This window comes from Pinus tabuliformis, chromosome 9 (assembly GCF_031772625.1).
Source record: "Pinus tabuliformis cultivar Carrire ecotype Pingquan chromosome 9, CPIR1, whole genome shotgun sequence".
NCBI classification, from domain to species: domain Eukaryota; kingdom Viridiplantae; phylum Streptophyta; class Pinopsida; order Pinales; family Pinaceae; genus Pinus; species Pinus tabuliformis.
Genome location: NC_142307.1, coordinates 229061892 through 229073796, shown reverse-complemented (window position 1 = coordinate 229073796; position 11905 = coordinate 229061892). Strand labels below are relative to the sequence as shown.

The window sequence follows — 11905 nt, the reverse complement described above, 5'->3', positions numbered from 1 at the left end:
CTTTCATATTGAAAACTGCTGTCTCTAAAACTTCTTCATTTGATTGATTACCAGGACTGGTCTGTTGTGAAGTGCTTGTTTTTCACTTCAAAATTTTCCTTTGAATGTATTATTTGAAATGCAGTGGTTGTTTGGATTTTAGGTATAGCAGGCTTGTACAGAGGTATAGGAAGTAACCTTGCATCATCTGCACCTATATCAGGAATTTATACATTTACGTATGAGTCTGTGAAAGCCGCCTTACTACCCCACTTGGCAAAGGTAAAGGCTTCCTCTTGCAAAACTTTTCTGTGTTTTATATTAGAAACTGTTTTATTACTTATCCAAGTAGAGTGACATGTTTTTGCTTGGAGTATGGATGTTTACTCATCAAGATGCAGTCCCTGCCATTATCTTCAAATAGTCAATTTGTTTTTGGATGACAAATGACTATATTTCTAAACGAGAACGAGAGAAATGTCAAGTTATATATGAGCTTGCTCCTGTTAATGTGGGTCTTCTGAAAGAATTCTTGCAATTATTGTTCTAAATGAGAGATAATATTTTGTTGCATGTTGGTTCCTTGTTCCCAGCAATTTATTTTTGATTTCAATGATACTAGTGTAGGAATTATTTTCTTCCCATGATCTTACTAGCCTTTCTCATACAGGAGTACCATGCTTTTGCACATTGCGTTGCAGGTGGTTGTGCAAGTATTGCTACATCATTTATTTATACTCCTAGTGAGTGTGTTAAACAACAGATGCAAGTTGGTTCACAATATTGCAACAGCTGGTATTTAACTTTTGATTTTTGGCTATTTGTATGTGCCGTTTTGTCTGAGAGTCTTCTTTGAATGTGTTATTGCATTGGATTATGTCGTTATTTTTTACTATTTAGTTTTCAAAATTCACTTTTGTCTATCTGAAAACAAACTTTGTGTAAATGCCTCCCAGTTTGTGTGTTATTCTTGTGAGATCCCATTAATTTTTTGGGACTTGGCGATTATTTTTTAGGGAGCAGATATGGTTACATCAACATGACTTGACCTTGTTCCCAGACTGTTCACATGTATTTTATAAGAAAAAAGCTTAGGCTGTAGACTAGTTTGGACTGCTAGTCCGCTACCTATTGGCAGTGTAGATGTCTATTGTGTTCCTATAATCCTTTTAATAAAATGAGTGACTTTTCCTCAAGCTGGCTCTAATGAAACCTTTTGATTTCTGCTCTACCTCTAAGCCACTGGTGTTAATTCTTTTATACCAGATCTGATTTACTTTACTTCAACAATCTATTAAAAACCCAGAAACTATTTATCTCAAATATTTATGAACTTGCTGATAAAATAAACACACTGGTATATTAGAAAATAAAATGCAGCGGAAGTAAAACAGGAAAATCAATCACACTATACCAGCAACTTTGTGCCCAACACAATCTTCTTTCATATTAAATTTCTCAGGACAATTTGGGCCTAGATCCACAGAGAATACACAGAAAAATACAACTGTTAGGAACCTGGAGCTCGACCCCCTTGGAAAATCGGCCTCAAGGAAATTGACAGTACTGAAGAAACTCGATCTATGGAAAATTTAGCCTACCTCACTGGCAATTCGACCCTTCTTTTTTCCTTGTTATGGCCTTTGCACACTTAAGAAATCTGGTCTCTGGATATTTCAGCCCTCCAATAACTCGTCCCTGCTCTTTAGCTGACTTGGCCTTCCTCTTTCTCGCTTAGGCTTCCCTGAAATTTTCTTCCAAAATTCCTTGCTGCAATTATCCTTTTTCTTTAATCTAATTGAGCCTCTTGCTCCTGAGAGAATCGCTTCATCAACAATTGTGTGTCTTTACCTCTCCCTTAGGCTTATTTTATAATTTCATTACGCCAAAATCCTTAACCCTAATCTCCTAACTGATTAATGTCTAGGATTAAATCCTAGGCCTCACTTGAGATCAACAGCTATGATTATATTTAAGTAACATAAATAGTTTTATTATTTATCTTTAAAATTTTTGCGTAATAGTCCACAATAATTAATTAAATTAATTATTTTATGTATCGTAGGTTAATCTTAGAAAGAAATCATAAAATCACTTACTCCACGAAGTAAGCACCTGAAGTGACAATCAAATATCTTATACATGCTAAGACACCAAGCCAATGTAGAAGACCTTTCGAGGCTACAGGATCAACACTGCCTCCTAGCAAGGAAGTGATTCTCCACCACCCTTAGCTTGTCTATGTAAAACATAAACTTCCCATTTACTAGAGGCTTATGAGAATATCTACTACTGGTTCCTTTGTGGAGATGTATTGCAATCTCACAACACCTCTCTGGACCTTGCCTTTGATGAAGTGGTATATGATCTTTGTATGCTTGGACCTATAATGAAACACTTGATTCTCAGAGAGCTTAATGCAACTTTGGTTGTCACAGTCAATCACAGTGAGTCCCATCTCAAGACGAAATAATCCTGTGAGCATTTTGTGAAGCCATATGGCCTTACAACTTGCCAGACTCGTTGCCATGTACTCGGCCTTTGCTGAGCCAAGTGCCACTGAGTGTTGCTTCTTGCTATACCATGAGATCATAACTGATTTGAAACTGAAACAACAACTTTAAGTACTCTTCCTATCCATTGCAGTCTCTGCCTAGTCTAAATCTGTGTAGCCTTGCAACTCCACTCCAACAACTTTGACATACCATAGTCCATTATTTACTAGTACCATGAAGATACTTGAGCACTTGCTTCGCTGCCACCCAATGAACCCTCCTCGGCTCCACCATGAACTGACTGAGTGTGTTCATAGTAAAACACATATCTAGCCTATTGTTGACCGGATACATCAAGGACCCGATCATCTGCGTGTACAGTGTTGGATCCACCAACTCATCGTCTAAAGCATTTAGCTTCCTCAAGTTGGTGATCGTAGATGTAAACATCGACTTGTAATCCTCCATTTTGAATCTCCTCGGAATCTCAATTGCATATTTTCCCTACCCTAGGAAGATCTCTCCTAGTTGCTGCCACACCTTTAATCCCAAGAAGTGATGCTTCAAACCAATGTCCTTCATCTCGAACTCTGATTCAAGGTCCTCCTTGCACATCCCTGTGATCCTCTTTGATCTTGTCAGGAAGAGATTGTCAACATATAGTACCAAGATAAGTGGCTCACCATTAACAAGTCCATAATACCAGTTGGGGTCTGCCTCACCCTTGGTGAAGCCTAATTCAAGTAGGTACTCATCAATCCTAAAGTGCCATGCACGAGGTGCCTGCTTAAGTCTGTATAAGGCCTTCTTCAATTTGCATAACATGGGATTCCCTCCCACTTTCCTCAAAACCTTGAGGTTGCTCATTATGCACCTCTTCCTCAATCACCCCATTGAGGAAGAGAATCTTCACATCCATCTGTTGTATCCTCCACTCCATCTCTAAAGCAATAGAAATGACTACCTTGATAAATGCATATCTGGCGACTGGAGCAAATGTCTCAGTTTACCCCCTCGTTTAGGCAGAACCCTCTTGCTAAGAGTCTCACTTTGTACTTCTCAACACTGTCATTTGTTGCATGCTTGGCCTTGAGGATCCATTGAGAAGTGATCACTAACTTCCCCTCGGGCCTCGAAACTATCTCTACACATCGTTCCTCATGATGGAATTGTACTCTTCCACCAAGACATTCCTCCTAACTTGTTGGTTTGTTGCCTCCTTAAAGGTAGAAGGCTCAGACTCATTAATGTTGCTCATTAAGGCCAAATAATTGCAAAATATGTTAGGTGGTCTACTCTACCTGAAAGTGCTACTACGAGCCTCCAGATTCTCCTTAGCATCCCTCAATGTTTGCTCAACCCATCTCGGCCTCCTCTTGATAGATTTCAAAGGAATCTCTCGCTCCTCTTGATCTGAAGGTTGTGTCCTTGCTGCTATTCCCTCCATAGCCTTTTGAGCCTCTCACTCATGATCCTTTCCCATTGCTGAATTTGTCCCATGTGACCTCCTAAAGGTCCTACCTTCCTCAAATCTAACATCTCTCCTCAACACTATATTCCTATGTCTCGAAATGTAGACCCTGTAGGCCTTTGAAGTCTCATTGTATGCAACAAAAATGCCCCTCTCTGATGAGGGCTCCGGTTTAGTCCTCTTCTTTAAGGGAATGTGGACATAAAATGGACTACTGAAGATGCACAGATGACTCACCTCTAATTTGACTCCTGTAAAAGACTCCTCATGAGTCATGTCCTCCACTGCCTTGTGAGGACTCTTGTTTTGCGAGTGTAGAACCAAATTACATGCTAACACCCACTAGAATATAGGCAATTCCTGATCATGGGTCATGGCTTTGGCTGCTCCGACTATACTCATGTTCTTCCTCTTTGCCACTCCATTCTGCTATAGATTGTAAGGCATTGTTAGCTCTTTCTTGATTCCTACAGGAATCCTTAAACTCCTTGGTGGTATACTCGCTCGCATTGTCTGATCTCAGTACCTTGATATTCTTCCTAGTTTGGTTCTCTACAAGAGCTTTGAACTCTTGAAATCGATTGAGGACCTCATCCTTGGTCTTCAAGAAGTAAATTCATGTCCTCCTAGAATAGTCATCTTTGAATGTCACAAAATATTTGCTCCTCGAGATAAACTCCACTTAGGACCATAAATGTCAAAATGCACCAAATCCACCACACTTGACCTGGTCTCATTGCTATGAAATGCTTCCTTCACTTGCTTTCCAAGTGGACATCTCTTACACACACCATCATGCTCTATACTAAACTTTGAAAAACCAGTGACCATCTCCTGTTTTAATGGTAGATACCTATAGTGTAGATGTCCCATCCTCCTATGCCAAATCCCATTCTTATTGTCATTGCTATGTAATAGGGCTTTAACTCACTGTCCTCTCAAAAGATACAAGATATTCTCCTTGTTGCCTATAACTTGCCTCACACTAGGATCAACCCTTTTTGGCTTGACTTCAAGTCCCTTGCACTCCATGGCCAAAACTGAGAGTAAATTCTTTTCCAATGGAGGTACATACATTACCTTCATCACCCCCCTAAGATTCCTCAAGTCTAGCTAGGACTGTATGCTGCCTATTGAATATGTAGCAAGTAAAGGTCTTTTGGCTTGTGCCTTAGTGAAGACCTCAGTTTGTCCTTCTCTCAGTATGAGTGCGAGCTCATGAGTTAGACTTCAGTTAGGATGAGTCTATTTCCAGTTTACATGAAAATCACCAAGTTTGCATGCGTAGAGTTGGAGCTTCAGTTAAGTGGAGTCTTCATCAGTTTGACTAGAGAATGAGGTGGAAGTCACAAGTTCAGTTAGAACGAGTTAATCTTCAGTGTTGATTGAAGGAAGAGCTAGTTAATACTCTAAGTGTTGGTTGGAGAGAAAAAGAGTATCACTCTCAGTTAACTTGCTATTAGAACTTGAGCTTCTAAATTGAGCTAGGCCCCTTGCATGCTCGAATTGGGTCTATAACGAGGAGGACAAAGGCACAAAAAATCATGTTTTGTTCACAAGGTTTGCGAGACAAGACAATTCACGAGTTTGTGAGATCATCTTTGATTGTGGAGAGTGCAGAGAGCTTATGTCCTAAGAAATAGGAGATCATAAGTGCACAAGTATTTAGGAGATTGTGCGCAATTTTGAGGAGCTTGTGTCATAAGAATTAAGAGGCACAAGTGCATAAGGAAATAGGAGGACTTGCACTAGGAAATAGGGGACTCGCGCAAGGGAAAGTCGAGTATTCAGCAGGGGGACAATTGTGATCAAGAAGGTCGAGATCAAGCAATGATCAAGGCAGGACAAGGTCAGTTGTATTAGCTGAGATTAGTGAGAAGAAGCATAACACTTTCTCAGATAGACAAATTGCCTTGTAATAGATCCAATTGCTTAAGAAAAATCTTTAAAATATTATAACCAAGGAAGTAGATTTTCCTAAGTAAACAAGCGAGTCAGTTTGTGTGATGTGTTTTTTTATCTTTGGTGTTTTAATTCCGCTGTTTATAAATTGTTAAGAAACTCTGTATCTTGGTGAAAGTAACTTTGGTTTCAGTTTTCAGTTGCCTAGTTTTTAGTGATTCATCTAAGTAGTTGCAGAGTTTCAAGGAAATTTAACACTGCCAATGTCCACCGCTACATACTTGGTGTTGTCACCAAGCTCCACATTTAGATCTTTGTGTTGCTTGTCCATACTGGTGAAGATATCATGAGATCCAGTCATGTAACGAGATGTTCCACTGTCCATAAACCATACCCCTCTTGTAGTGGTGCCAGAAAAACAAGATACTAGAGCAGTTTCCTTCTTGATTTTTTCTGCCAACTCATCTATCTGTGCAAATGTAGTTGTTGCTGTCTTCCCCTTTCTTTGCTTTTTGTTTGGGCACTATCCGACATAATGATTGAACTTATGACATGCAAAACGCTTGACATTGCTCATTTCTTTTTTCCTTATGAAGGTGCTCCTACACTCTTGTTATGCTTGGCTTTACCCTTGCTCTTCTTTGCTTTCCCAGAAAGAGTAAGGTTCTCCTCATCTCCACCTTTGCATTGTCCACCTGTTATCCCAAATCTCCTTTTGGGTGAAATTCTCCCACAATTTGGCCAAATAAGGAAGCTTATCTTTGGCTAGGATACTTGTCACAAATGTAGCCCACTGGTTGGTACACCCTTTCAGTGCTACTTTTTCAACATCCATCTCATCCACCTCTTCCCAATAGTTGAAAGTCCATTAGAAACATGCTAAATCCTTGTGAAGTACGAGGCCACAGTCTCAAAACTATTCATCTTCTCTCTTAGTACCATCATTCTGTTCTGGTTGTCACTTCGATACAACTTTGTTAAGGCCATCCACATTTTATACGCTGCATCCTTCTTTGTTATGTGAGGGTTTATGTTTTCACACCATCCCAAATGACGCCCCTGGCTTTTATATCACTTATCTTATGTTGCTTGGGTAACATCTCGAGGACCTTGAATCTCTTGGCTTCCAATTTTTCACAAATATTTGCCATTAAAACTGTGGTGATCCGCTCCTTCCATGGACTGAAGTTTGTAGCCCTTTCCAACCTGTTGTCATACCTCAAAGTTGATGATGCCATTTTACAAGATCGATTTCAGCTATAGAACCCTTGTTACAAAATAAAATTCAGTTGCAAAAAATAATTTGCTACTGTAAAACCTTTGTGATATATGATATTCACCATAGAGTTTCTATTGTTGTAATACCATGTTAATTATTTTATAATAGATCTGTTTTATGTTAACAATTTTTAAAAAACCTAGAAAATATTCATCTCAAATATTTCTGAAATTGATGATAAAATAAACACATTGGTATATTAACTCAAAAAATAAAATGCAATGGAAGTAAAATAGGGAAATCAATCACACTAAACAACAAATTCGTGCCCAACACCTTTATTACTTCATATTAAATCTCTCAAGAAAATTTGGGGCTAGATCCACAAAGAATACATAGGAAAATGCAACTGTTGGAAACCTGGAACCTGGCCTCACTTTGCAATTCATCCTCAAGGAAATTGACATTAATGAAGAAACTCGACCTTTGAACAATTTAGCCCCCCTTAGCAGCAATTTGGCCCCTCTTTGCCTTGGTACGACCCTTGCGCACTTGAGGAATTCGGCCTATGTATATTTTGGCCCTCCTCCAATAACTCGACCCTCCTCTTCAGCTGAGTCGACCTCTTTCTTTCTTTCTTCATCTTCCTTGAAATTTTCTCCTGAAATTCCCTACTTAAATTCTCTTCACTTCTCTTCAGTGTAATTGAGTCTCTCGTTTTTGAGAAAATCACTTTCTCAACAATTGTATGTCTTTATCTCTTCCTTAGGCTTATTTTATAATTTCATTAAGCCAAAATTCCTAACCCTAATCTCCTTGGTGATCGATGGCTAGAATTATATCCTAAGCCTCACTTGAGATCAACAATTGTGATTATATCTAAGTCCCTTAAATAATTTTATTATTTATTTTTAGAACTTTGGCATAATAGTCCATAGTAATCAATTAAATTAGTTATTGTACTTTTCCCGAGTTAACCTGAGGAAAGAAAACATAAAATCACTTACTCTACCAGGCAAGCACCTAGAGGGCAATCAAATATTTTTTACATGCTAAGACACCAAGCCAATGAAGAAGATCTTTTGAGGCTATAGATTCAACAACTAGAAGATAATCTTTTGTTAACTTGTATAGTGCTAAAGCGCAACCAATGTAGAATTCAACATCATAAATCAAGACAAGGGAAAAAAATATTATTAATCATTGAAATAATCTTCAAAGGCTATGATTAGGATTCAATAAAAGGTTAAACCAAAACCTTGCACAAAATGGGGGGTGCTTATAAGATACAAGGGTAATTAAAGATTTAGGAAAGGACAAACAAATTAGTGGAGTTGCTTCCTTGATTATACACAAAAAAATTAAATACATGAAGAGAAGCATAGAAGAGGCTTTTAAAATAATGAGCCTTTAGCCTCTGACCTAACTTGTATATGAAGGGGTGATGGCTTTTTTTGAAGCATTAACTTAATATTTCTTGTTTTTTATAACTAGACCAATTATGGGAGTGGTGACATTACAGGGGACCACTGACTTCAGTTTAACAACTTGGGACTTTTAGGATTGGCCTTAGTGATTATGACTATAACATTATAAATTTTTATGATAAATAATCATTTACTATTACTAACATCATTAAATTAAATATTTACAAGAACAACGTTGTTTGCCATCAATTAGAAGAAATCACCTGAAGGCTAAGTAACACAATTCTAGATAGGCTTTTGTGAGTTTAGTTGGTCCCTTTTACTGCAAAATCTAGTAGGCCTAGTGCAAAGCCTCATTAGGCAAATCCACCTCATGGCAACAAGGGATTTGCCACCATTGTCACCTCAACAACCTTTCTCTAGCGATTTAGTGGTAATTTAATCACAATGGGTGCTTCCCTATATGCAAATCACTTGAGGATATTCAATAAGAAAGGTTCAAGGTGGTGAAGGAGGTCTAAAGATTTGGATAGAGTATTGGTAGAGCCAAGAGGGCTAATTTGTTAGGACAAATTAGGACATGATATTTTAATCATTTCGGGTGTTCGTAAAGTTAGAAGCACGCTACTATATGTAGGGAATTAGGCTTGGATGATTGTCATGTTAAGAAATAGAAAACTATTATTTGTCCTCAAATTTAGAGCTAGGTTGCGTAAGTTTACTAGTAGGCAATTTAGCAAATTAAACTTTGAAATGCTAAATTGACAAAATCAAGAAAGCATGAAACAAAACTATGATTTAACAACCTGAACAACCGAAAGAAACTAATCTCACTTTTTGAAAGTAAAAGCGCACAATTTAGTCTTTTGGATGATCAGGCATGCACTAATGTCCCACAAGTTGTAGTTTCTTTGGTTTCAAAGGCTTATAATGGTTGACTCATTAGTCTTGTACTTTTATCATCATGATTGATTTCAACTGTTAAAATGAAAAACAATTCTTAGAAATGGAAACAATGCTTTGATGCAAGGGTAGTTTGATAGATTATGCATGCATTAGGGCCTTTTCCTAATGGATGGACTCTCCTAATCATTTACCTAATTCTTCGGTGAGCTTGTTTCTCAAAGCATTTAATCTATGGAAAGAGAAGCCTACAATGTTTGATAGAGGCTCTCCTAACCTTTTACCTAGTCAATCAGTAAGCATGTTTTTCAAAAGCATTGACTAATCTATGAAAAAAACTTGATTTTTTCTTGAACAACAATAAAACTATGATGACTGTTACCCCAAAATCTAGCAGTGCTTGGAGAGGGAAACCCTACAAGGTATAAACTAGACCTATAATCAACAATGGGGTAGTGGACTGTGGCCCATTGTCACCATAGCCAAACCCCCCTGCTCTTTATGTAGGGAGGAGTCCTGGTAGGAAAGATATCACTTATGATGGTATTCTAGGGTTAAAGTATGAAATGATCTCACTAGGAGGTCCTCAAGAAAGACTTAATTTTGGTTGAAGGCTTCACAAGGAACCAATTCGCTTTCTATGAAGATACTTGGAAATGGGGAGGGGGGGGCACAAGACCTAGGGTTTGATTTGATTTGACAAACATTGGAGGAACTCAAGGTCAAGGCAAGGAGAAAAGGTTTCTTACATTGGATAGTAGCTAAGGCAAGGTTGATGAAACCTTCAAGGAAGTCCTTAAGTTGAGGGAAGAAAAACTAGGGTTTCCCTCTTTGGGCAAACACCTAGGGCAAGATAATTTATGGATGAAATTGAAGTGGATACCCACCAAATAGATAGGTTTGATGGCAAACCCTACCAACTTGATGTTTAACTTCTCCAACCACCAAAATACCTCTTCCTTGGAATTTTTCCCTAAGCCCTAGTTTCTAGCCCTAGCCTTGAAATGACCGAATTTAAGAGAGAGAAAAAATGGATAAAATATGAGACCGATCACCAAGAAGTTGGACTAGTGCCTTGTCCTTGGGAGAATCGAGTCTAGGATGATTTTGGTTAGTTAAACTTGTTTTCAATGAGGCAAAATTTGATGCCCTAGCAAACAAATTTCAAGCGTTTACCCACTCAATGAAAAATGGATTTTTCATGGGAGAGCTACAATGGGTTCACCACTAAGACTATTCAATACATGTTATACATGAGTAATGTATGCAATATTCATCTAGATGTTAATTCCATTAATTTTCAACAAATTAGGGTGCAATTTTACCATGAATTAGAATCAATAATTCCTTAAATTAGACATAGAAAAATAGATATTCAATAATAAAGAGAACATACAAGACAACATGCAAGAATTCCTTCCATTATCCAAAGAATAACTCAAAGAAATATAATAAGCTCTAAATGTCAAAATGCATCCAAGAGATCCAAATCTCTCCCACAAGAGAACAAGTGTGAATTCCTCTATGAGGCTGAAATTTCGAGTGTGATGATGACGAGAGATCAAATGGGGTCTCTCCAGTATATATATATATATTATAAGTCCTAACATAACCTATTTTAGTCTACAATGCCCTCTAAATAAAATTACGTACAAGTAAAAGCCTAGGTCGCAAGCTGACCTAATAGATTTTACAAATTTAACTTTATCTCCACAAATTCTAGCTGAAATGCTGATGTCATGCTTGTATGGGCATCTAGAGGGTTGGCGTTGCGGCCTTTTGATGCCATGACCAGTGTAGAAGGCCTCTAAAATCGAGATCTAGGGGTTGGCCCCTACATCTTTGTGCAAATCATCCCGTGGCCCCCAAATGTGGGTTAGGGGCACAAAACTAGGTCTCATGGGTCTCCAAGTGATAAAATCTTTGTCTCTGCTCCAATGTTGAGGGCATTGAAGATGGTGCCTGCCTTGCCATGTCTCAGGGCATGAGACAAACCTCATATGGGCCCTAAATCAATTGGCACACACACACACACACACACACATATATATATGTGCATAGTTGATTGGGGGCAAACTGATCGAAGTGCATCATCCCATGAATAATATAAGGCAAAGTGCAAAAGTTGTGGGTGTTAAAGGTGCCCATAGCTATGAATGATGCTCAAAGAAATATAATAAGTTCTAAATATCAAAATGCATCCAAGAGATCCAAATCTCCCACAAGAGAACAAGTGTGAATTCCTCTATGAGGCTGAAATTTCGAGTGTGATGATGATGAGAGATCAAATGGGGTCTCTCCAGTATATATATGTTCTAACATAACCTATTTTAGTCTACAATGCCCCCTAAATAAAATTATGTGCAAGTAAAAGCCTAGGTCACAAGCTTACCTAATAGCTTTTACAAATTTAACTTTATCTCCACAAATGAAAGCTGAAATGCCGACATCATGCTTACATGGGCATCTAGAGGGTTGACGTTGTGATCTTTTGGTGCCATGACAAGTG

At 38.2% G+C, this 11905-nt stretch overlaps 1 protein-coding gene across 4 annotated transcripts in view; it reads left to right on the top strand.

The window, feature by feature from the left end:
• Positions 1–11905, top strand: part of LOC149148015 (mitochondrial aspartate-glutamate transporter AGC1-like) — a 118517-nt gene that overhangs the window by 20547 nt on the left and 86065 nt on the right. For 3 of the 4 annotated variants that reach the window (XM_089446012.1, XM_089446010.1, XM_089446009.1), the window contains exons 3-4: positions 143–261; positions 650–774. In XM_089446012.1, the coding sequence (XP_089302138.1) occupies positions 143–261; positions 650–774 (244 nt within the window). The remainder of the gene's footprint in view (positions 1–142; positions 262–649; positions 775–11905) is intronic. The other variant, XM_089446011.1, reaches the window with a different exon arrangement.